The sequence below is a fragment of the Stylophora pistillata genome, chromosome 7, assembly GCF_964205215.1.
Source record: "Stylophora pistillata chromosome 7, jaStyPist1.2, whole genome shotgun sequence".
NCBI lineage: Eukaryota > Metazoa > Cnidaria > Anthozoa > Scleractinia > Pocilloporidae > Stylophora > Stylophora pistillata.
The window spans coordinates 6204162-6230454 of NC_142525.1; the positions used below are offsets into that span (position 1 = coordinate 6204162).

At 38.5% G+C, this 26293-nt stretch overlaps 2 protein-coding genes across 2 annotated transcripts in view; one reads left to right on the forward strand and one right to left on the reverse strand.

The window, feature by feature from the left end:
• Window positions 1–26293, reverse strand: part of LOC148726361 (uncharacterized) — a 357363-nt gene that overhangs the window by 151796 nt on the left and 179274 nt on the right. Inside the window, exons 9-10 of the mRNA XM_088727311.1 lie at window positions 16023–16316; window positions 14760–15053 (exon numbers count right to left, since the gene is read on the reverse strand). Of these exons, the coding sequence (XP_088583437.1) occupies window positions 14760–15053; window positions 16023–16316 (588 nt within the window). The remainder of the gene's footprint in view (window positions 1–14759; window positions 15054–16022; window positions 16317–26293) is intronic.
• On the forward strand, window positions 23363–24596 carry LOC148726368 (uncharacterized). The gene is made up of 2 exons (XM_088727427.1): window positions 23363–23776; window positions 24028–24596. Exons 1-2 carry the CDS (start codon window positions 23511–23513, stop codon window positions 24572–24574), a joined length of 813 nt encoding a protein of 270 aa, XP_088583553.1. The 5' UTR covers window positions 23363–23510; the 3' UTR covers window positions 24575–24596.

The following is a 26293-nucleotide window of genomic DNA, read 5'->3' on the forward strand; positions in this document are numbered from 1 at the left end:
CTCTGTGGTGAGGTTTCGTGGTGAAGAACGTGTTTGTGATGCAGAGGTCATGGAAGGAGCATAGCTCGAGGAGACGCTGCCCGTTCTCGTTGAGTTTGCCTACGCCAAAGTGGCCGATGCATCGAGGCCAGGAGGTGAAGTCTGAACCAATCCGGGCGTTGAAATCGCCAAGCAGGTACAGGTGTTCTGAGGGGGGTATTTCCTTGATGGCGGTCTCAAGCTGGCTGTAGAACTCATCCTTAGCCTCTGCTGTAGAGCAAAGCGTGGGGGCATAGGTGCTCATGATGTTCACAGGGCCTGAGGTTTTTGTGAGGCGAAGGGAAAGGATGCGGGCTGTGCCTTCTGAGGGTGGTTCGACTGAGGGCAGTAGGGAGTTCCTAACCGCAAAGCCTACACCATGCACACGATGCTCCCCTGGAGCTTTACCCTGCCAGAAGAAAGTATAGTCCTCCTCTTTCAGGCTGCCGTTGGATGGGAGTCTAGTTTCCTGCAGTGCTGCTATGTCAATGTTGAGCCTCTTGAGCTCTCGGCTGATGACTGCTGTCTTCCTTGCATCATCGATCTGCTGGAGATCGTCGGAGAGGCCAGGGCACATGGTCCTGACATTCCAAGTTGCCAGTCTCAGCGCTGGCGGCTTTGATGTCTTTCTTCTTCTTTTGTCTGGTGCGGGATTTACAGTCCGCTCTTCGGTGTTGACCTTAGCTCCAAGCACCCATTGAAGCAGGCAGACTGTGACGGGTCAGCACCTTACTGGCTGGGGGCTGCCCAGCTTGAGGCGGGCGATAGCTGACCAGTGGGACGCGAAGATCCCTCCCACCGTCGGAGACAGCCCCTGGCGTCCGAGCTCACGCCAATACGCTCTGGGCTTATAACCGGTATCTGCTGTCTCCCGTGTTGTTTCTGTCGCTGGAACAGCGGCACTGGAGTGACCTCTCCAGGGCGCAAGCCTGGGCGGAGTGTGTGGAGATCCTGGGTTGCCCAGGCGACAGGGCCCCCCTCTCGGCCTCGCCGGTGTAGTCCAAAGGAATGCAGAGCAGTACGTTTGGCACCAGGTTGGCTGCAGGAGCTGCCGGAGTCAGTGAGCACTGCACGCTGGTCCGCCTTCGGGGCTCCACTCCTGATTTGAAGGGTTTACTCCCCTACACATGGCCGTTGGATCTTCAGATCTCCTCCGCCCTCTAGCCGTTGGCTGCCTGGAGCAGCTCCTCCGCCTAGTAGTGATGCAGTGTAAACATCACCCCCTCACGTGGTTTAGCCCGCCAGCTGAGGCGGAGTGCCGGGGTGTGGCGCTTGGAGCCAGCACGTGAGAGATTTAGGAGATGGATGAGGACCAGTGTGCCCGTCCACCCTACCAAGTAGGATGCAGCTGCCAGACGACAAAGGTACTACCTCTACCCAGAGCCCCCTACACCCCTAGTTACATAATATTATGCAAAGTTTCATGTACAATAACTCTGGATTTAATGATCTTGTTTCTTCGATTTTGGGTATTTCATAAAAGATATCCAAGCCAGTAAATTGTGAGGAATTTTCGACCCTTCTGCCTCCCCTTCTGCAATGTTGTTTGCAGCCAGTGCCCTCACGCTAAGTTGCCCATTGCCTTGACCACAATCTTTTCCCATAACCTATCCAGGCCAGACAATGAGTAACATGAACAATTAATAATGAACAGTTACAAATTAAAAGTGGAAACAACTTTAATTAAAAGAACACCAACTGTAACAAATGCAAAACAATGCACCAATGTATCTGTAATATTACCATGAAAAAAAACCTGAGAGATTTGTCTGTAACCAAATTTGGTTGCGTTTTAAAATATCCGTATGGTTCGAGTGAAACGAACAAGAACGACACGAGTCGAATACCTGTGCACCGTGTATTGATTTCTATACAGCGAGCGCCGTAGTCGCCACCAAACTGGTTTTGTAAAGCGCCTGAGGTATGCGTTATCATTCTGCGGAGATGGACGGTCACTATTATTCTGGATTTCTCTGTGACTTGAGCTACGTCACAAAGTGACTTATTCCTTTTTTGTTCACTTTGCTGCGGTACTTACGTTAGTCCCCGCATTTCATTCAGCGACTTTTGTATTTCCAATTTGTCATGGCACCAACTTGTTCAAAAGTCTTAATCTCCATAACTCTCCTTGTTAACAAACAACGAAAAGCACTCTAAAGCGATTTTGCTAAGAAGTGGCAAGACCTTTAATTCTTTCTCTCTGAACCACAATTCCGGCCATAATATAGGCTCCGGCCGTGTGTCCTCTTGTTCATTTCTACTTTTGTGAGCGTAAGGTCCAGCATTCACGTCATACATGTATCTTAGAATTATTATTTTTACAGCACAAATTTCAAATCATATCAAAAGCGCTGCAAATAATCAAAGTTTTCATGCACCACTTCATTCATTATCACTTGTCCAAAATTAACTTAAGGGCCAATATGTAAATGACAACAATTTCTGCATGCATAGGTACTAAGAAACTCAGTTAAATATTATACACCTTGTTCTGAAGATTTCCCCGTTTTAATTTTCATGAGAGCAAGAATTTACTTATTTTTACGAAAATCCGTATTAACAGGACGACTGCCAAACGTTTTAACAAAGTAATGACTGTTGTCTTCTTAATAACTGTAAGCAAGTCTCTAATTAGATGCCTGCGCTGTTACTCTTCGAGCTCGGTTTTGGTAGATTATCAAAGCAGCTCAGACTATCTCAAATTGATTCCACACGCGAAAAAAAAAATCAACCAAACAAATCCCTGCAAACTTGACTAAGTTGAAAGAATATAGAAGATTAACCAGATCCAAGAACATTCCACAAGTCTCCTATACCCAGCCAGTCAATCGAAAGCCTTTGGTTCTCTGTACATCAACGCTTAAATTAATTGTTTATAACATGTTGTTTGGCTCCAGTGAGCGATTATCGCCACATTTCGCAACAGAGAAGAGAAACGAAAACAATTCCGCCCAAAAAGCGAAGGTAAAGAAGCGTCAAAATAGCACTTACCTTTCTCAAATTTAGTCGTTCGGTACTGATGCGGAACTCGTAAACCACTGAATTCTACAACTTTAGAAAGCTCATGTACTGATAAAACAAATCTTAACTCGACGATTTACATTTTGACTGACACAGTGATTAATTAGTCTTGCTGATAGTTAGACAAAAGTCCTACTGCAAGTTGCTCCTTTCCTCAGAGATGAAACCGAAGGCTTGATGAAGAAGTTAGTAATACTCCAAGAAATCCGCTTAGTTTCCGCGTAGTGATCGAGAGAAAGAAACAAAGCATTGCCTCTCCAGATTATTTTAAGTGGCACGCTATCATGCAATCGAGGAACTCACGCGGACCAAATCTCTGACTCTATCAGTGTGCGTGACACTTGAATAATAATCATATAAATCGATTTCAAACAAGACTGGCTCTGTAAATCTTAGAGTGGTATGATGCATAAATTCTTGTGACCGTTTCTCGTGAGACTTGTACTGTCCAATAATTGTACCTCGAAGATAAGTGGAGATCCCAGCACGGTGCAATGGAAGGACGTGGCTGTGATAGAAAAACAAAAAAACAAAACAAAACAAAAAAAATTCAAATGCTTTAGCGTGCACCGCAGTGACAATGTTGGTGACAGTAGATCTTCGTGTTAAATTAGTCTGTAACTGTGTGTTATCAAAATTTCAAAAATGATAAGCAAGAAAAAGACTGAAAACAATTTATGATAAAAGAAATGCATTCTACCCAATCCTCTGTCACGTGACGTGATTAAAGGCAAATATAAAGGGTTTTCGCGCATGGCAGAGATTCACGTGCGCACATGTCAGACCTGGAGGATAACATGGATTTAAGGTACACTGATCAAGTTGTTTGTGGACAATTCAACCATGACAATGAAAAAAGAGGGCAATTTTAAAGAAAGTTGCTTTTATCAACTGATTTAATAATGCAAATTGGCCACTGTTAAGAGTCTCTAAACATGTCATTTCGGGCGCGGCAACGAAAAATCAAGATTGAAAAATAAAGGAAGCGCTGTCTCGAGCGTTTCACTTTAAGCTTTTTCATAATCTCTCTTTCCTTCTCCGCTGACGAGTTTGTGATTGCAGTTACACCATAATACAGGTGACCACATGATTTAATTGGAGGCTGATTTTGCTGGATACGTTGCTCATCTAGTTTTTGCGATTTCATTTTAAACTCTTCTACCACAGTGGACGGTTGAGGTTATTCCTCTGACGTATTCTCTTTGGAAATGAACGGAAATACTCCTGCAAAATCCAGTGGATGGTGAATCTCCTAAACGACTGCAGAGAACCCATCACTGAAACAAACCGTTCTTTTACTTTTCTTTCTATTTTGGGCTAGACTGCAGAATACCCGACCACTTATTTAGATGTCATTAAATAAGAAGAGCGTCTATTATGTTATGCCTCGTTCTTCAAAGCCTCCCGACACGTGTAAATGAGGTGGACAGGTAGTTTGAAGTGGATCCGTGTTTCAGTTGCACAGACGCTTGAACAGGCAAGCGTTACCTGACAGAAATACCCCCTCTCCCCCACCACACGCCGCCAGAAAAGAAAATAATATAAACGTATTCTGTCTTATGTTAAGCCTCTCACATAAATACTGACAACAGTCATTGTTCGCCCTCACATTCTGCCCATCTTTCTTGTTTCATACAGTTTTGAAGAATTTCTCTCTTTTACTAATCACTGACGGCTTTTCCTAAAATACTGACCTGAGGGTTTAATGTCCCATGGAAAATCAAGAAAGGGAAAGAACGTGCCGACAAGAAAAGAAAACATGGACAGGATCAATCGGGAATGAATTCAAAGTGAGAATAATTGCATTAGGCCACTCTTACGACATTATCTACAGTCATATCAGTCAACCTCGTACCCAGGGCTTTTCCCTTAGTTGAGGGTGAATGAATAAATGAATGAATAAATGAATGAATGAATGAAAGAATGAAGAAATGAATGAAAGCCTTTATTTAGAGGGTAGCACTTAATAGCCAGAGGCTAATAAACTGGTGGCCCTCACAGATTACACAACTATAAAATGAGATAAATATGTAAGCTAAAATATGTAAACATTTAAAATAAGCATTTCAAATAAGACAAGATTCAATTAAGAAGATATTATTAAATAGTAAAATGATGCAAACATTATTGTTCCTTAAAAATCTTGGCAAACTTGTTCTTTTTAAAACGTGCTATAGAATCTAGTTTCCTAATTTCTATAGGTATACTATTCCACAGTCTTGTAGCCGAAACAGCGAAAGAGCGTCCTCTCTCTGATTCTCTTTTGTATTTAGGACAAACAGCATTAATGCTTGAATATCTAGTGTTGCGGGAGTGACGCTTATTATTCAAAATTAGGTGTTCATTAAGATAATTCTGCAAACGCCCATTAATTCGCTTATACATTATTATGCATTTATCTATCTTATGTTGCTCATAAAACGGAATCCAACCTAGCTTGATAAACAAAGCAACTGATGGTGTCGTGCGATCGGCATAAGAAATAACTCGTGCCGCACGTTTTTGCAATCTTAAGACCCAATAAACCGACTCTTTGTCGCAATTTGCCCAAACCACGTTGGCGTAAGACATAACATTGCGAATAATGCTATTATAAAACTGAAGTCGCTGTTTAAAAGGTAAACAGGCTCGAATCTTACGCAGTATTGCGATTCTAGAGGCCATCTTTTTACATACTTTCTCAATATGTTCATTAAATGACAATTTGCTGTCAATTTCTACTCCTAATAAGGTAGCACAATCCACATTATTGAGCTGTTTTCCGTTTACAGTAACAACTATGTCACTTCCATTTATGTCAGCCACACATCTTTTCCCAGTGATCTTGAGTACTTTAGCCTTGTCTTCATTTAAGGGGAGGTTATTTGCTGAAGCCCAAAATTGAATTTCAGAGACAGACTTATTTAGTGAGGAACTTAAGTTGGCTAAGTTTTTCACATCCGCAAAAGCGTTGACAGCCATATCGTCTGCGTAAAGGTCCAACTTGGCACTTGTATACAAGGGAAAATCGTTAATAAACAAAATGAAAAATAAAGGATCTAAAATACTGCCCTGAGGGACTCCATGCAACATCAAAGCTTCGCTTGACTCACTCCAGTTTACACGGACAATTTGCTTCCGATCCCACAAATAAGAGTGACACCAGACAAGCTCCCGGGTGACTATACCGTACAGCTTCAACTTGCGCAACAATAGCTTATGGTCCACCATGTCGAAAGCCTTGCGATAATCGACCAGGACCATGCCGCATACTTGATTGTTATCTAAGCCGAACAAAAGCTCGTCACTAACTTAATTAGGTGGAAGGGTGGAGCTTGAGGTGGGAACTAAGGGCAAAGGTATTTGGAACGCGGTTTTTACATCCGATAGTGACACACTCGACTTAGGCTTGTGTGCTAACTTTTTTTCCTTTCCACATTTTGACGTAATCTGCAATCTATTACGTAGCATATACAGGGCAACGTGGAATCTGAAGGCTGTGTCACCATGGCCTAGAGAGCGATTTTTGTATTAAATAATTAAAACTTCCCTGTTAGCGCTCACTTCAACAACTTAACCGTGATCTGCACTCTCCTTCGGTTTTACTTCATATAACGGTGTATGCAAAACGAAAAACTACTGGAGGCATAAACCTGTACAATAAATTGGCTTGGTTCACGCAATAAAAAAATTAATCCCGCAACCTATCTTTGCAATAATTGGCTCGGCTCAAGAATGGCTCAAGAATGAGTTCGAAATCGAGTAAGTGCAAGAAAACAAGCCTTTTTTCAGAAAATGCCAGAAGTGATTAAGATGTAACTTCTCCCTATGATATCCATATATTATCTGGCAAACAGGTAGTGAGAATTAAACCCTTAGTACTACAAATCTAACACCAAATTCTCCTAACTAGTTAACTAGGAAATGTGTATCAACTAGAGGGGAGAATTTACAATCAGATCTTGAGAGTAAAAAGGTTCAGGCAATTAAACCCACAAACCAAAGGTATAGGAAGCAATATATTCCCAGCAGCAACCTATCAACAAATTCTTTATTCAATGCGATTCCATTTACAGCAATCGTTTTATTTTACTCACATTGAGCTATAACAGTTCAAGTACTTCGTAACTCTCGTTGACCCAGAAAAAAAGATCTACAAAAGTTACTTTGAGTACCTATAATAATAAACTACCAAGTGCACAAAAACTATTGACGTTTTCAGGCTTCAAGCTGCTTTCACGACAGCCTTTTACCATAAAGTTCTACTATGATCAATAATGATTCAAAAATATTTTGTTTCCAACCCTTTCGTAACTGTTCCTTTTTGAAGATTTAGCTTAAAATTAAGATCATTAAAATAAATTGGCGAGATCTCTTGTAAGCTAATGATGTAGATTAGTTTGACGCTGCTTCGCACTTTTACAGAAAGTGCTTTAAATAGCTATATTTCTAAATTGTAAGTTCAAAACCTGTTCTGTATTTCTCCACTATGGCTTGAAGAGATTTTTTATTTAACTCACTAATAACAAAAGTACACAGAATATCTAGTCTGGTTAGCGTGCAGCTTGGATTCTGTAACGCTTCACATAGACTGGCAACACCGGTATTAGTGATCTCATTATAACTCAGATTTAGTGTGGTTAGCTTACAGCTTGAATGCTGTAAAGCTTCACATAGACTGGCAACACCGGTATCAGTGATCTCATTATCACTCAGATTTAGTGTGGTTAGCTTACAGCTTGGATGCTGTAAAGCTTCACATAGACTGGCAACACCGGTATCAGTGATCGCATTACCACTCAGATATAGTGTGGTTAGCTTACAGCTTGGATGCTGTAAAGCTTCACATAGACTGGCAACACCGGTATCAGTGATCTCACCTCTTACGAGTGATCCTCCTATAATCAATTCAGACACAAGAGAGTGTTCATTGATCAGTGAATTACAGACTCGTTGTATTCCAGACATTGTTAGGTGGGAATCAAAAAGTCTCAAATCCTTAACTGGGACGAACTTATGAGAACATTTGTGTTGTGCCTCTCCAGCTTCCTCTTTATTTAGTTCACTGATAATGTCCAATACAAATGATAATCCAATGCAGTCTATATCTGAGAAACCAATAAAACGCATGACGCCGTCTGAACTACTGAACGCTTGCGGATGATTCCTGATAAACGTTTTAGCGAATTCTTTGTCTTGATACTCACTAAGACACTTTGCTCTGAGAAATCCAGTATGATTCCCTGAAACTTGACTACTGGTCAACAAATATTCCATCAGTTCTTCTTTACCCTCACTTGACAAAATGCCAGCCATGAATTGGAAAACCATTTCAGAGCATTTCCCGACTGGAATACAATTTTTCTTTACAAACCAATGGGCGGCTAAGAATTCTTGGACAGTGAGATGTGTGAAGCTGAAGTGTTTCGTGGTTGTGATCGAACCAGTCCTATAAGGCTGACCACAGTGAAGAAGACCGCTACCTTTCAGTTTGTTGACTTCTTCCAACTCAAAACCGCCTTCTATCTCGCGTTCATCAAAAGTTGGCTTCCTTTCAAGCAGAAGTTGTGCCGCTAGTTTTGATAATTTCTCTAATGTGTTTTTAATGACCGGAGGAGGCTTGAATTTGTTAGGAATTTCTTTGTGCCTGTATTCTGACTCAGAGCAGTGCTTAAGTTCAAAAATATCAATAAGTTTTGTGTAAATGTCGGTTGTTGAGACAGGAAGGTCACTAGGATTTCTTGTTTCGTTTAGAGTATACTCCATCTCGAAGCACAACAGATAACAGAGCATAGGAATATGAGCAAAACTGACTAGGTTCTCATTCTTCGTGACATGCTCAAGCACAGCGCTCTTCATATTTTCGTTTTCCTTGAAGTACTTTTCAATGTATTCTTTAACCTGTTGTGAAGAAAATCCCACAATTTCTACGTACCGTTGAAAACGGATTCCGCCCAGCTTATCTGATTCATCAGGCCGCGAGGTTACAACAACGACAGAACCTTTCAGTATCTCTCCCTTGATGAGTTTTGAACATAATGCGGCCACCGGCATTTTACATCTAGCGTCATTCTGATATTTTTTCCCCGAGTTTCCAGCAATGTAATCTTGCTGGGAATACTCATCATAGCCGTCAAGGATAATCAAAACTTCTTCGGGATGGTTTACAATATACTCAAATGTAACGTCATCTAATATTGAAGAAAAGTTTAAGATTTCTCTTAGGGTCACACGCTTTTTCTTAAGCAAATTCAATTGACGGAAAGTAAGTAAATAAGCAAATTTGAAATTTGGAATTTTAGTGTTTTCTCTTGCTTGAAATAAATTGTTGGTGGCCCAATCGCGAGTTAACTTTTGGCAAAACAGAGATTTCCCAATCCCTGCTTTCCCAACGACAAGAATAGAATTAGGATCCTCCCGATCTTCACTCATGCCGAGGAATATTTCATCGCAATGCTTTACTGGAGTACCGCTGGCTTTTCCATAGTATTCGAGCACTGATCTTCTTGAATATCTCTGGTCAATCCTGGTGAGGCCTTTTCTTCCATGTTGTATGAGAAGATTAGTGAATATATCATCTGTTTTCGCGTTGGAAATGGTGTGAGAGGCTAGCAGTTTGGGTTGGAACTTCGTTTCGTCTCTAATGGAAGTCTTTAAAGCTGTAGTGTAGACACTTATGGCTGGAGGATAAAAGAGGGAAATGATTTAATGCATAACAAGAACGCGAGGAGAACAGTTTAAGTACTTTAATTCTTACTCCACAAGGTTGAACTTTTAAAGCTGTTTTGTAGGGACTTACGGCTAAACAAAAGGGAAAGGAAAATATCTTATTAATAATGTGAACATGAGGAAAATGCAGTTTAGATACTTTCTATTGAATTCAGCACAGGGAGATTAACTAGCACAGAGTTGAGTGCTTGAAAAGTGTCTATTGTGTCTATCAGATGACAAATCCATCCCTATTGAAAGGATAGAAAAGGTTAATTCGCTAAAGCGTTATTCCTCTGTTAAAATTCAAGTATATCATAGGGTAAACAAACCCTTTCGGGCGGCTGATATATCAGCTGACAATTTCCACTACTGAGAGACTGTCTGAAAAAGTGAATATTTGCCGAGTAAAATTGAGGATCAATTTGACGCGTGCTTTCAGAAATAAGAAGATCAATAACGCACGCTATTACGCACGTTCGTAGAAAGCCATTTCAGTTTTCACCTAGTTTTATTTTTGTACAACAACGTCAAAGAAATGAAAGCAAGCCTGTTGAAAAACGTTTGCCATCAATGAAATTACAGAATTTTTAGGCAAACAAGTACCCTATTTTAACGTTTTCTAAATTTTGGTACTTGCCTGGGGCAACTACCAAAATTAATTTAAAAATACCTTCTGTCTCAGCCAATTAGCATTCATTTGGTAACTCTTCCCTCAGTCTATGTTAAACGGCCTAGAAGTGAAGTTTCGAGGGAAAATGTAACATCATTCGAGCAGTCTCCGAGCCACGAACATTATCAGCCAGCAAACCAGAAAAGGGTCCATTTATTTTGTAACCCTTCAGTTAATTTTCATATCGCGCGGAAACCGTCAGAGTTGATCTGACGGCGGATGAGTATATGCGACCAGCTTTTTAATACCACTATCACTGGACTCAAGAATACGAGTGTGTTTTTCTTGTGTGCAAAAAAAAAAAAAAAAAAAAGAGATAAAAAGAGAAAACTTTGGAGCAGGCTTTTTTTTTCCACTAGCCCTGTTTCTTTCTGACGGAAACAATCAGAAGACAAGTATCGACGCAGACGGGAGTTATTGCCTGATGACTTAGGTATCCAATAAAATCGCACGAAAATTAAAGGTAGGTTGTAATTCGTAATAATTGTTAACAAATCTCTCCCTCCCCCTTTCGCTTGATAAGGTTGGTAACAACAACAATGAATTTCATGAAAAAGTTATCCTTGAGAGGGGAGTGTAGTGGTATCAGAATAACTTGACAAGGGTTGAGTGACGCATCATTAAGGACGCTTGACCAGTCATGTTAAGTCGCTTACAGCCATGAAAGATGGAAAAATCTACATTTCTCAAGCTCCATCACACTTAACACCCCTCGTAACTAATTTCAGAAATAGATATTTCCGTCAATTTTGCAAAACCAGATTTTCCTAATTCAGAATCTCCGGTAAGAAGCACTCCCTTGAGTTTAAATATAAGTCAGTGAGGATCTCTCAAGTGCACGATATCTCTGACCTGGTTACGTTCAAGCAGATTTGTTTTTCTGATTCGTGACCAATCCGGGACCTTTAGGTAATGGATACACTTAACCTAAAACACCAATTTGTAATTAGAACAGCGTTGCGTTCCGCTACTTTGGAGATCAAGAAGGCCGCCGAGGTGGAGTTGAGAGTAGCTTTTTTAATCTGAATACTTTAAAACCATTTTTGAAGTTTTGAAGTTTACCTAACTTCATGGGAAAGTCTAAATCTGCAATTGGCCACAAAATTGTCAACATATTAGTCTTTCTATTGCCCTGGTTAAGTTAACCTATTTGCCTGAATAGTCCCAGGCTCTTAGAGAAATATTTACATCATCACATGACAGATGTTGAAACAGATGCTGTGACAATTGGTTCCGTTCTCATCTAGTTTGGGAGTACAGTCGAGGTGAAAAATCTGATTAAGAGCCGTTTCAAGGCGGAGCGTTGCTACGTTTAGCGATGTGCGTAATGAATTAGAATTCCTTAGCAACAGAGGCCTCTCTCCCCCTCTCACTTGAATAGACCACAGGATGTTTTAGTTTTTTTAAATTACTTTTCTGAAACCTTGTAACCTGCTGTTTTTTTTTTTCTTTTTAAGTACGAGGAGAGTGGAGGTGGAGTTGAAAAGATCGAGAAGTAATTTGTATGGATTCCCAGAGAAGAACTAGGCAGGAGACATTACCTAGTGGAATGTTGAAGGAGTGCTAAAAATGGATATCATAGGCATAGTTGGCAAAGGAGGAACTATGCATGTGGACCTAACGATAGGGTTGTAGAATTTTATAGGGGAGATCACGTTTGGTATAGATTTGGCCTACAATGAGGTGGTACATAGTTCAAAAAATGTTTACAGTAAACATATATGCCAGAATATTAAATCAGGACTTCAAGTTCACAATATGGGCCTCAGCGTGTTCGAAGTTTGGCAAATCATTGTCTTTTCTTTTACAAGTGCTGCGGTATGAGTATTAAACCTATTGTCACAAAGTTTCTCAATTCTTTGTTTTACGAAAAGCAATGTTACTCCTGGATTTAAAACCCAACTATTTATTTATTTATTTATTTCATTTGCAACTATTCTACTCAAAGTTAAGGTACAGTACATACCACTCTTTGTCTTAAATGTTCTGACGTCTGGCTCACTGTCTCCTTGTTTGTTGACAGCAAACAGCTTCACTTCGTACTCTGCGTCATACTCGAGACCAGTTATCTCGCAGTGAGTTTCCACAATGTTTCCCCTTTGAACCAGTTCTGTGGATTGTGTCATGGGTTGTTTCGTCCATTCCAGACGGTATTTAATGCTGCAATTACTGCTATTAGCCTCTACTTCTGACCAGGTCACAGTGAAATCTTTGTCAACTTCACTTTCTACATTTGTGATGGTGGGTTTCTCAGGTAAACCTGTTCAAAATAATAATTCTTTTGAGTTTTGTCTCTGATGAAAGTGAAATACTTACTGTAACTAGATTCATCGCTGTGTGTAATGACTTTAAATTCCCTAGCAACACACCCCCCAACTTAAATAAACAAGTGGGTTTTTTAGTTTTTTCAATTACTTCTCTGAGATTAGGCAACTTCCTGATTTTCTTTTAAGTAGAGGAGAGAGGAGGGTGGGGCAGCAAAAACGGAGAAGTCATTCTTACTCCCCCTTGCAAATTCACTGGAAAGGTACAAAGTTGGAAAAAATGTACTCAATATACATCTATCCCAGAATATTAAATCATGACATAAAGTTCACAAAGTTATATCTAAACTCAACATGTTAGTTCAAAGTAAGACCACAAGTATAATGATTGGTACTGAAATGTACAAGTATAGTAAAGCAAATAATTTGGGTGTAATCTCTGAATCAATATACTCAGACAAAAGATTTTTAATTCTATGCCATGATCATTGAGGTGTTTGCTTTCAGAGGTATACATTTTCAAAATCGTTGGCTGCATGGTAATATAATCAATACCAACAAAAAGATTCAATTAGTTCATACAACAAGAAACATCAATAAGAGATTGATAAACTATTCGTTCCAGCATCAAAAATTAAATACAAGTCTAGTCAGTGGAATTTACAACCAAGTATAGGTGACAATGGTGAAAAAATGTAAAAATGTTGGGCAAGTCATTCTTTGCTTTTTATATGAGAGCTGCAGTATGAATACTAAGTCTGTTGTCACAAAGTTTCTCATTTCTTTGTCTTTAATTAAAAGCGGTGCTGTCACTGGATTTTAGACCCAACAGTATTTATTTGATATTTCATTTCAAGTGAGAAGTCTTAAATAAAGGTACATACCACTCTTTGTCCTAAACGTTCTGACATCTGGCTCACTGTTTCCTTGTTGGTTGACAGCAAACAGTTTCACTTCATATTCTGTGCCACACTCAAGACCAATTATCTTGTACTGAGTTTCCATAATGTCCTGTTCAACTGATTTTGTGCATTCCGTCATGGGTAGTTTTGTCCATACCAGATGGTATTTTATGCTGCAATTACTGTCGTTAGCCTCTACTTCTGACCAGGTCACACTAAAATCTTTGTAAACTTCACTTTCTGCATTCGTGATGGTTGGTTTCTCAGGTAAACCTGTTTGAAATAATGACTTTTTTCAATTTTGTCTGTGATGAATGTGAAATATGTACTATGACTAGATTCATTGGTGTGCGTAATGAATTTGAATTCCCTAACAACATAGCACCCCCCGTAAATAAATCAGTGGGTTTTATTATTAATTTTTTGAATAACTTCTCTGACACTTTGCCACCCTCTGATTTTCTTTTGTATAGGGGAGAGGGGGAGGGTGGGATTAAAAAAAAAATCGAGAAGTAATTCCCCCCCCCCTAGGAAATTCACTGAAAAGAGTGCAAAGTTAGAAAAAAATTATGTACTCAGCAAACATATGTCGGAATATTAAATAATGACATAAAGTTCACAATAAGGGCCTCGGCAGTTTTTAATTATATCCAAACTCAACATGTTATTTCAAAGTAAGACAACAAGTATAATGATTGGTACTGAAATGTAGGAGTATAATAAAGCAAATTGGGTGTAATCTGTGAATCAAAATACTCAGACAAAAGATTTTTAATTCTATGCCATGATCATTGAGGTGTTTACTTTCAGAGGCATACATTTTCAAAATCATTGGCTGGTAATCAATACCAACAAAAAAATTCAACTAATTGATGCAACAAGAAAAATCAATAAAAGATAGATAAACTACTCTTTCCAGCATCAAACATTAATCACAAGTCTAATATCAGTGTCATTTACAAACAAATCAAAGGTGACCATAGTGAAAAAATGTTGGGCAAATCATTCTCTTCTCTTATATGAGAGCCACAGCATGAGTATTAAGCCTGTTGTCACAGGGTTTCTCAGTTCTTTGTCTTTAAGTAAAAGCTGTGCTATTACTGGATTTAAGACCCAACACTATTAGTTTATTTCATTTCAACAATTCTACAATACATTAAGTGACCAGTTTTATTTAAATGTACATGTACATACCACTCTTTGTCTTAAATGTTCTGACATCTGGCTCACTCTCTCCTTGTCTATTGACAGCAAACAGCTTCATTTCGTACTCTGCGTCATACTCGAGACCAATTATCTTGTACTGAGTTTCCACAATGTTTCCCTGTTGAACACATTCTGTGGATCCTATCATGGGTTGTTTCCTCCATTCCAGACGGTATTTAATGCTGCCATTACTGCTGTTAGCCTCTACTTCTGACCAGGTCACAGTGAAATCATTGTCAACTTTACTCTCTGTATTTGTGATGGTTGGTTTCTCAGGTAAACCTGGGCAAAATAATGTTTCTTTTAAATGTTGCCTCTGATGAAAGCGAAACACTCATGGTAACTAATGAAAACATAAACATGTAAATTAATCATTTCAACAAGTAAGAAAAATGCAGAAGGTCTTCACAAAACAGTGGTTGGTTTGCCAGGTCAACCTATTCAGATGTATGTCTTTAAAATTTTTTTTCTGATGAATGTCAAATAGTTCAATCATGTTATTCCTACTCTAAAACATGAGTAATTGTAAATGTGTTAGGGTTTCACAGATAGTTTTGATAGAAGGGGATTTACACTGTCAATGATTTTCATATTGTTTCCATGGCCTAGTTGTATTCAAACTTGTACTAAAAGTTCAAAGTCTAAGTTTAATCTACCAATCAACTTAAGAGGAAATTGTAATCAAATGTCATTGAAAAGTAGAAAAAACACATGTATGGGAATTGTCATTTTTTTTTTTGACAAATGATATTACCCCTTCACACCCTAACATTCTCTGTATACACATTCTCCATACTGTGCTCTTTACATTTCCTACAGTGCTGACATTAGGAGAGTTTGTTGAACGAGGTTTGGGCTCCTACAGCTTGTGATCATTTCCCTTACTCTTGTGTGATTCAGGCATGATATTTTAAGGAGAAATTTGATGATAGTTAGGGGTTAAAAAGTTTAAATGCAGAGGCTCTCAAAATCACATGTCAGATCATTTCTTTTCGGTGACTGTTGACATGCATGCCCACTACCATTCATTCAAATTCTTTACCATTTTATGTTGCTTCGATTCTCCAAACGCTCATTTAAAAACAAAAAGCCCACAAAACTCTGTTCTCTCAGTGTGCAATAGTCATGTTGGCATTTTTTTCAGACAAATTACATGGTTGCCATTAGAAAGCATCCATGTGTTACAATAAACAAAGAGTTCTGAAATGAAGTGGCAAATGTTAAATCCAATGAAATTAATTAGGTACACACCAGTCTTTGTCTTAAATGTTGAGACCTCTGGCTCACTTTCTCCATGTCTGTTGAAGGCAAAGAGTTTCACTTCATACTCTGATTTATACTCAAGATTGGTAATTTTGAAGTGAGTTTCATCAGTGTTTCTTTGTTGACAAAGTTTGCTGGCTCCTGTCAATGGTTTCTTCCTCCATTCCAGACGGTATTTAGGGCTGACATCGGTGCAGTTTGTATTTGATGCTGACCAAGTTAGAGTGAACTCTACATCCACCTCACCTTCCTCTTTTTGGATGGTTGGTTTGTCAGGTAAACCTTTGAAAATTATTGAGTCGCGATTTTTAATTCCTGACAGATGCAACTGTTACTAACAATAAATCTTTCAGGTAATTAACCATATCTCTAAAACATTGAGTGTTCATCTCGTATAATGATCTCTTTCACAAATGATATCGATGCAAAACTATCCATTAGAATTATGACATTATGACTGAACAAAAGAGTTACATCAAGTGCATTTTCTATGCTCCTTGAATCCTTTGCATTACTTTGCTCTCATCTCATTTACCTTTAATTTGTTTAGCCAAAAGATGATTCTTCTTTTCTTAATTCTGTACAATTCCCTGATCAATGTACACTACAATTCAACTCACCTAAGATGTCTTCTACTCTTGATTTCTTGAACCAAACTGGATCACATATAAGCTGCTGCTCGTTAATCTTAAAGTTCAGAATTCCAACTGCTTTACTGTTCCCCTCACCTTGTTCCAGTAAAACAGTCGAGCAACACTCTGCAGGGCTGGGTAGGCAACTACCATCTTTTTCAGGAACAAGTTTCTCATGGATGTATTTGAATCGATTACTTTCAATATAACAGAACAGAGGTTTGCTTTCCTTTACACCTATCTTAGGTTCAAGATCCCTTAAGAAACTGCAATGCTTGCGTCTAAATCGGTCATGGTTTAGCTCTGAACACTCTGAATCAACAAAAATCACAACCAATCCAGAAGTGTTATAGAATGGACTTTTCTTGATGATACTCCCCAACTGAAAACATTTTGATTTTGAATTTGGTTTAGTAAACTCCACTTGATATTTCTCAGCATCAAAGTTCTCTTTTGGAATAAGTCTGCAACTTGTTATGATAAAGTACTCACTCCAATCAGGGTTTTGGACCTTAGGCTCACAAATTAAACACCCCCAGCCAACAGCTCCATCTTGACGAGTTATTTTGCAGAGAGCCTTGGGTCTCTCCCTCTCAAGTACATCATATGATGGCTGAAACAGGAGCTCCCTGAAGGAATTTGCCATTTCACTGGTAAGAAGCTAGGATTACCTTGATGTAAGAGAAAAAAAAAAACACTTATTAACATGATATTCAAGTTACAACCATAAAGATGCACATACAGTCATACTGGATTTGTTTGGTTCAAAGACCTTGTAAGCAGGCTGGTCATTTACCAAATAAGATCCATGTAATTGGCTTTTGCCACGATGTAATAATATTGTCATACTTAAAATGTTCATCATGTTACTGTTGTGATTCCCCTAAAAACCAACTCTGATCCACAGGGATACAATTGGCCACTGAAACCAGAATGCTCTCTATAATCAGTGGTTTTAATAAATTTTTCCATCTGAAGCCGCCAATGGTGTATTGGGTAAATGTGGCCAGAAAGGGGCTGTAAGACCAAACCCAAACACAAGAGCCTCAGAATAAATCCTTACAAAACCAGCTTACAGATATGTTAAGGTATGGATGGAAAACTTTATTGCCCCTGCAAAATTAAGACTAAACAATTGGTTCATGCTTTCTACTCTGGGTAAATTGAGGTATTGATGGAAAACTTTTTAGCCCTGCAAGCAAATACTTAACAATTGGTTCATGCTTTCTACTATGGGTAAATTGAGGTATTGATGGAAAACTTTTTAGCCCTGCAAGCAAATACTTAACAACTGTTTCATGCTTTCAACTGTGGGTAACTATTTATAAGGTTTGGTGAGTAAATGTTACTGCCATGCAAGTATTGAACAATTGGTTATGCTCTCAACCGAAGGCATTTTGAGGTATGGATGGAAAATGTTATTTCCCATGCAAATACTCAGTTACAATTGGTTCATGCTTTTAACTGTGGATATGGTAAGAAATTGGATGAGGTTGAGCTGGATATTATGAATTATCAAAACCAAGGTCAGAGTTACACAGACACAAAGATTGATATTCTTAGTAGCATGCAAAAACTGAATTCAATAATTGTATTTTTATGCACTTTTAAAAAAATTCTGCTAAAAAAGACTTTTCTCTCTAAGTTAACAAAAGTTTGAGAACACTATACTGATTAACTGGGTTTGGAAACAAGGCAGACCACGAACTTGACTTGATAACCCAATATCTCCAGCAGGCGAGTCAGTGAAGCTCAAAGGAAAATAATAATTTAATAGATCTGCAGTATTTAAATATAAATTATCGTATGTATATGTACAAAAAGTTTCAGGTTTTCCTTTTTCTTCCATTTGTTTTGTTTTACAGATTTACAGAGCATTTCAGTGCTTTCTTACCTTTGATGCAAAAGCAGCAGTTTTTATGTTTTCCCTCAAAATGTTGTGTAAGAAATGTGCATGTCAACCCAATATTGATAACCTCTTGCAATTGCTCATAGTTTGCATCTCTTCGTTTGACCACTGTATCACTAAAGAGACACTAAAGAAGCAAGGGAGCAGAGTAAAGGCTTCCTTATTAAAAACTGTTTAAACAACTATCAATAATCCTCTATAATTTATACTGTCAGTAGTATTTTTCCTTCCATCTTATAATTATTGTTTATTTATTTCTCTCTACTTTTGTGAGTAACTTAGAGCATGGTAAAATTAAAAACTTTGTACAGCACATGTACTCCAAATCTATTGAAAGCTCTCCAAATAATCAAAATTTTCATGCATCAATTCTCTAGTTATCAGTTGTCCAAAATTGACTCAATATCCAATATGTAAATGACAACAGTTCTGCATGTATAACAAACGAAGAAACTAAGGTAAATATTTTACACATTGTCTTGAAGACTTTTACGTTTTATGCTTCATTAGAGCAAAAATTTACTTATTTTCGAAGAAATCCATATTACTAGGACGACTGCAAACGTTTTAACAAAGCAATGATTGTTGTCTTCCTGACAGTAAACAAGTCTCCAATTAAATGTCTGCGCTGCCACTCTTCGAGCTTACTTTTCAGTAGATAATCAAAGTAGTGTAAACCAGCTCAAATTAATTCAACATACAAAAAAAATACCGCAAAACGAATCCCTCAAAACTTGAATAAGTTCAAAGAAAATAGAATATTAACCAGATCCAAGAACATTCCAGAAGTCTCACATACCCAACCAGTGAACCGAAAGCGAAACGAGGGTTGATGTTTGGTTCCCCATTACTCAAAGCTTACATCAATTGTTTACAACTCATTGTTTGACTTTAGTGAACGATTATGGCCAAATTTCGCAATAGAGAAGAGAAACGAAAACAGTTTTACCCAAAAGCGAAAGTAAAGCAGCGTCAAAATAGAACTTACCTCTTATTCAGTCGTTCCTTGCTGATGCGGAACTCGTAAACCGCTGCATTTTATGACCTCACACAGCTAGTGTTTTGGCAAAACACATGAAAACTCGACAATATAAAATTTGGCTGACACAGTGATTAATCTTGCTAGCAATAAGACGAAAGTCCTACTATAAGTTGCTCCTTTCCTCAGAGGTTACACCGAAGGCTGATCAAGAAGTCAGCAACATGGATTCCAAGAAACTGCCTCGTTTCCGCGTAGGGACAAAGGATTGCATGACCAGCCTATTTTAAGCGGCACGCTATCACGCGAGGAACTCAATGAAGAGCAAGTCTCTTACTCTCCAGGTGTGCGTGACATTTGAGTAATATTCATTTAATACATTAGATCCCAACATGGTACATTTGAAGGACTTGGCTGTGAAAAAAAAAAAAAAGTGTGCAACTGTAATTAACTGTAATTAACTGTTTTCACAATTTAAAAAACGATCAGCGAGCAAAATACCAAGAATAATTTATGATAAATGAAATGCATGTTACCCCACTCTCTGTCACGTGACGTGTTTTAGGCAACTATCAAGCATTTTCACGCATGGTAGAAATTCACGTGTGCACATGTTCGACCAGGAGGGAAACATGGATATGAGTTACACTGATCAAGGTGTTTGAGGACAACTAAGCCGTGTAAATGAATAAAGGAGTTAATTTTAAAGAAATTTGGTTTTATCGAGGTCATAAGAGGAGGTAGGGGAGAAATCGAGATGTTGGCTGGGATAAATCGATTTCAGTTATTTTAAGTTAGCTTGGGTTGGAATTGCGGTTTCCTAATGTTGTTTCTTATTCCCGAGGTTAGTTTGAACTTAAAAGAACAAGTCTCATCGCTGTTCCCCAACACATTATATGACCTTCAGGCGACCAAGGCACACTGAGAGAGGATAAATGTTATCATTTTGAGTCATTTTCCGTGGACAAAATGCCAAATACCGGTGAAACGGAATGTGACATATATGTGCAAGCATAGCTAATCGAGGGGACTGGTTAGGAAGGCCGGCGAACTTCAAAGGGGTAGGTTATTGTTCAACTTTTTGGTGCGTGACGTCACGACTACCGTGCATCACAATACAATGCAGCGTTGTTCGAAAATGGTTGATAGAGAAATGTTTTGACTTTAAATTATTTTTATTACTGTTTGCTTGACTGAAAATGCATAGATTTTAACTCAAAAACATGCCTGGAGATAACTTGCCGTAAAACCAAGGGAATTGGAATATGGAAGCTTCCAGCACCTCGGAACGAAGCATATCGCAAAATGGCGCGAAGATTGGCTCCATGAGCTCAAGAAATATAGAGTTACGGACAGTAACTTCCAACGACAGATCGAAAATGACAAAGTATTTACTTGTGAAAAGCATTTTCATGAAAATGACATCGAAATAAGTAAGTGTGTGTGTATAATTCCAGCGATTTAGCGGTGTGCTTATTAGTAAACGGCCCGCCAAAACATGCGAAATCTACTCTGTAACTCAGTTGAATTTTTGATAAAAACGTTAACATATATCTTAAACTTTATCTCTCAGCCGTATCAGAGAAAATGACAAAGAAAAGGCCGAAGTTTGGAGCACTTCCATTGCTGAGCATGCCACAGAAGAGCTTTCAAAAACAACCACCAACTCCCAGGCCTTTGAGATCAATTGTAAAGGAAGACTTCGAAGTTTCTGATATTTTGACCGAAAAGAGACATTGCTATAAAAGCTTCCATGAATTCTGTAAAAGAGTCCAGTCATTGAAGATTATACAAGAGTGGTGTACTCAGGCCAAAGAAGACAGAATGGTGTTCAGAAAGTCAAATGAGTCCTCTGTTTGCTTACCACAACTGGGTTGGTGGTCGATGACAGTCTTGGGTTCACCATTTTAGTTTATGGTTGGTTACTACCAGATGACCACATACTTTATACGAAGTATTATAGATCAATGAGAAATGTTACCTTGAATGAATTGGTCAGAAAACTAACAGAGTCCTTCATTATTTGTCCTGGGATTGAACAACCAGAACTGAACTCAAATATTATTCACCATGTTATCCCAATGTCAGTGGATCCTTTGAACTGTAGTGATAAAGAACCTGAAAACTTTTCCTTCAAGGAATACTGGCGTTCGTGTAAATGCCAGCTCCTTGTTGAGGGCATAGAACTTTGTTTATCATGTGAGGAACAATCATATAATATGCATCGATCGTCACAAGCAAAGCAGCGACGAATGTCAGAACCTGCACATCTCTATGCACCAGTTTCTAAGACTGCCCCAGATAGAATTAAACTTACACTGAGAGGGCAACGGCTTAAATGTGCAGATCTTGAGCGCCAGCTGAATGAAATGAAATCAGAAATTGCCAAATCCAGTATTGAGGTTGATCACAATTTGAGCAATGATGTTACAACCATACTTAGTGAAGCTCAAGAGGTGACACCGTTCATGAAATTGTTCTGGCGGCAGCAAAAGAAATTGCTCCAAAGTAGTCCAAGTGGTGTCAAATACCATCCAATGGTTATTTGCTATGCCTTGCCGCTGGCTGCAAAATCTCCCTCCTGCTGCGAAGAGATCCGACAGAGCAAAATCCTTGTACTACCAAGCCAAAGGACACTCAGAGATTATCGGAATTACATCAGGCCAACGAGAGGATTCCAAGAAAGTGTATTGGAGGAACTAAATTTATTAGCCAATTCCTACTTTGACACACAGAGATATGTTGTGTTGCTATTTGATGAGATGAAAGTCCAGTCAAATTTAGTATTTGACAAACACACTGGCGAGCCTATTGGTTACCGTAGTTATTCGACTATAAGCCGACCTTGGCTATAAGCCGAGACCCTAAACTCGCGAGACACGATAGTCGGTGTAAACTTTACGAAAAAAATCGGAAAAATATCGCCTATAAGCCGAGACCACATTCAGAGAATTCTGTTCTCCAAGAAACTGAAATGATCGCAAAATTTTCGAAACAGAAAAGAATTTCAATGCAGTATTGCCGTCGAAAACACATTCCGAGATAACCAGAGAGTACAGTCATCAGTGACATCAGTGAGTCGCTAGAGGAAAGATCAAGAAAATCTCTTTAATGGAGAGCTCGAGATGTCAGCGAAACGCACAAAGATGGGCCGTTACACTCAGAAATATCCGCGGTTGAATGAGAGATTACTTGATTAGTTTACAGAGCAGAGAAGCCAAGATAAGTTTTCTTTTTACGTGATCGCAAATTTCAACACCGTAACATGTGACGATCGACGTGTTTGTTTACCAATCGTGGGAATGGGCAATTTTGATTGGTCGGTTTCGAAAATTTTAAAACACTTTCGCAGGCTCTGTACACTCATTCAAAACCTGCGGAATCTCTGATACTCCAGACGGCATGGAAGATGAACCAACCTACTCGGAATAAACGGCAGAACTAGCAGATGAGGAGATGGACGACGAATTCCACGCCGACACTGAGAACGAACAATAAGCCGTATTTACTACGCGCCGAAAACAACAAACCGCTCCTTTGGAAGCAACCACACATTTAAAGTCAATGACCAACTTGAACTTGTTTTGCTATTTACTTCTGCATGCAATATCTCGGCTTATAGATGAATATATCTATGTTTCTTTTGAATTTGCTGTTTCGAAAAAATTGTGTTTCGAAAAAATTGTGTTTGGAAAAACACTCGGCTATAAGCCGAGAACCCTTCTCCGGCTAAAATTTTCGAGATTTTGATAAAGTTTTGTGAAAAAATCGCTCGGCTTATAGTCGAATAACTACGGTATGTTGACCTTGGAGAGCCAGATATCAACTATGCAACTCTTGAAAAGCAAGATGACATTGCAACGCATGCCTTAGTTTTCCTCGTAAGAGGTCTTTGTACTGAGCTTAAATTTGCACTGGCATATTTTGCTACGACAGGTGTAACTTCAGCTCAAGTCATGTCACTTTTCTGGGAAGGTGTATGCATCCTGGAAACCTCCTGCAATCTCTGGGTTATAGCAGCCACATCAGACGGAGCATCTCCTAGCAGAAAATTCTATCGCCTACATAAAGAGCTTGATGATGCACCTGGGAAAGATGTATGCTACAGAACCATAAATCTGCATGCTCGACACCGTTACATCTACTTTTTCTCGGATGCCCCCCATTTGGTTAAAACCACTCGCAATTGTCTGCATCATTCAGGCTCTGGAAGATGTACAAGGTATGGGATAACATCAACTTTATTTTACATATTACATTTTTGTCATCATAAGAAAAGAAAAAATATTGCTTAAATTTATATTATACATAGTACAGGAAAATACATAAAAATATAAATGTAGACTTTTCATAGTGCATCTAGCTATTAACCACCTAGTCTTTACTATTATTTTATTATATAAAATAGCTTGACTTCTTATTACTCATATCACAAGACACTTTGGTTTATAATGTTAATGTTATTGATTTCAGATACATGTGGAATAATGGTCTTTTCATCCTGTGGCAACACATCACTCAACTTTTTTACCAAGATGTCGAAAGTGGTCCAAAGCTGTTACCAAAGATAACATATGATCATATCTACGTCACCTCCTTCTCGGCCATGCGCGTGAACCTTGCATCCCAAGTGTTGAGTGCCTCAGTCGCAGCCGTCCTCAGATCCTTCAGCCCCCCAGACACAGAAGGAACAGCCCAGTTATGTGAGATGGTGGACTCTTTCTTTGATTGTCTTAATGTACGAAGTACCTGTGAGCATCATAGGAAGAGGAAACCATTTCTTGCTCCATACACCTCTGTTCAAGATAGAAGGTTCCAATGGCTGGAAAGTACATTTTTGGGATACTTCAGGGATTGGTTGCAGAGCACAAAGGACAGGCCAGGAGAGTTTACCAAGAATGCCCGAAGTAAGATGTTTCTCTCTTGGCAAACATACGAGGGGCTACAAATTACTGTATACTCAGTAATAGAAGCAACAAGGTTTGTTGATCACTTTGTAATCAGTTTCTATCTACTATAAATTATTCTCTTATACAGTAATCATCACAACAAATGTCACTACTGTATGTTTGCTTTATGTCATTAATAAATGATGTAAATAATGTAAACCAGGCTTAACTGGATCTCTCACTATAGATAATATTAGTTTTGTAGTGTTTGTTGTTTTTATATTGAATAATATACAAAAACATAAAAACAACAGTAAAATTATAGAAATGTGCTAAGAGACTTTCAGTTAGGCCTATTTGTAGAAACCAACGTTATTGTTATTATAAAAAGCACTTGAGTGGTTTAAGAAATATAAAGGAAAAATCCAGCTTGACTAGTTTTCCTGTGTATTTTAAGAATAGGGGTATGTCAAACTGATGTTATGCTTTGTGACCCTTTGTTTTCTTTTCAAAGGTTTCTGCTGGGTGAAGGAATGGAGTATGTTTTGACAGAACGCTTTTGTCAAGACACTCTGGAGGAGTACTTTGGTAATCAACGCAAATTGGGAAGAAGAAGCGACAACCCAGACATGAGAATCTTTGGCTACAATGATAATGCAATAAGAATACAAAGGTCTATTTCGTCCCAAAGTGGAAATACCCGTGGAAGGAAGGACAGGGGCAAAGCCTGGGTAAATGTAACAGATGATCCTGTTCCTAGAAAGAAGTCAAAGAATTGACATCAACATTTTTCATTTATTACTAGAAAATACTGCTATATAACTTTGCAGTGGTACATCCAAAAATGTATTGAAATACTTGTAAAATATTCTTTGCAATGTGATGTCAATTCCATTGTTTTTCTTTTGTATTTAATCAACTGCAACATTGTCTTGTAAATGACTTGAATATTGATTCACAGATGTTTGCAAACCACTTTATATATATATATATATAATATTGTACATAACTTGTTGTCCTTCAAATAGGGCTGACTTCTAAGTTAGAATTTTAGTGTTCTATAGATGCTAAAGTAAACCAGAACATTGACATTAATAAATACATTGATTGCTTCAAAGGTGGTTGCAAACCACCTCATACATTTTAAGTATACATAATTTGTTGACATCTAGATGACTGACTTCTGCTAACATAAACCAGAACATTGACCCTATAAATAAAATTGTCATTTGATGCATTTTATGCTGTCTTTGATTCTAGGGTTCTCTATCATCCTTTCCTCCACTTGCCCTTTTAATTTCCTTTCTCAGGGACTTAGCTTTCACTTGCTTCTGTTTGATCTTGTGCTTCTGAATTACATCTCTTGCAAATGAAAATGAGCGTACACGTAAATATAAGGTGATAATACTGTGCAGCATATCTTTACTAATTCTGCTAACAATCTCCAGTGAGGATTCAGATACAATTTCATTGAAGAAAGCAACTACATCTGTATCTTTGCAACATTTCTCAATTACAGCTTCAATGTTGATAGATCTTTGGCCAGTTTTAGAATTGTTTCTAAAATCATGTTCTGCCCTCAAAAATATTTTCTGGGCTTTTTTCGTTGGATTCCACAGCCCTCCACGGCTTAAGGAAGAGATAAGTTTCTGTCATTCAGTGATAGTCTTTGATTCTTCTTTGCATGCATTTAATAAAGATGTAGCCTGTTGACTTTCTATTGATTTCCAATTCTTAGATGCTCTGTGTTTATTGTGCAGATTTTGCAAGACATAGCCTCCTAGATATTGTAGACCAGCAATCTCTTTTTCCTTTAAAGCTTTTTCAACTTCGTTATCATTTACAGGAGA

Bases quoted from the DNA above. Each gene is read 5' to 3' on its own strand.
- LOC148726368 (XM_088727427.1), top strand. From the start codon at position 23,511: ATGTCACTTTTCTGGGAAGGTGTATGCATCCTGGAAACCTCCTGCAAT. The intron at 23,777-24,027 runs GTATGGGATAAC...TATTGATTTCAG, and splicing joins GGCTCTGGAAGATGTACAAG to ATACATGTGGAATAATGGTC.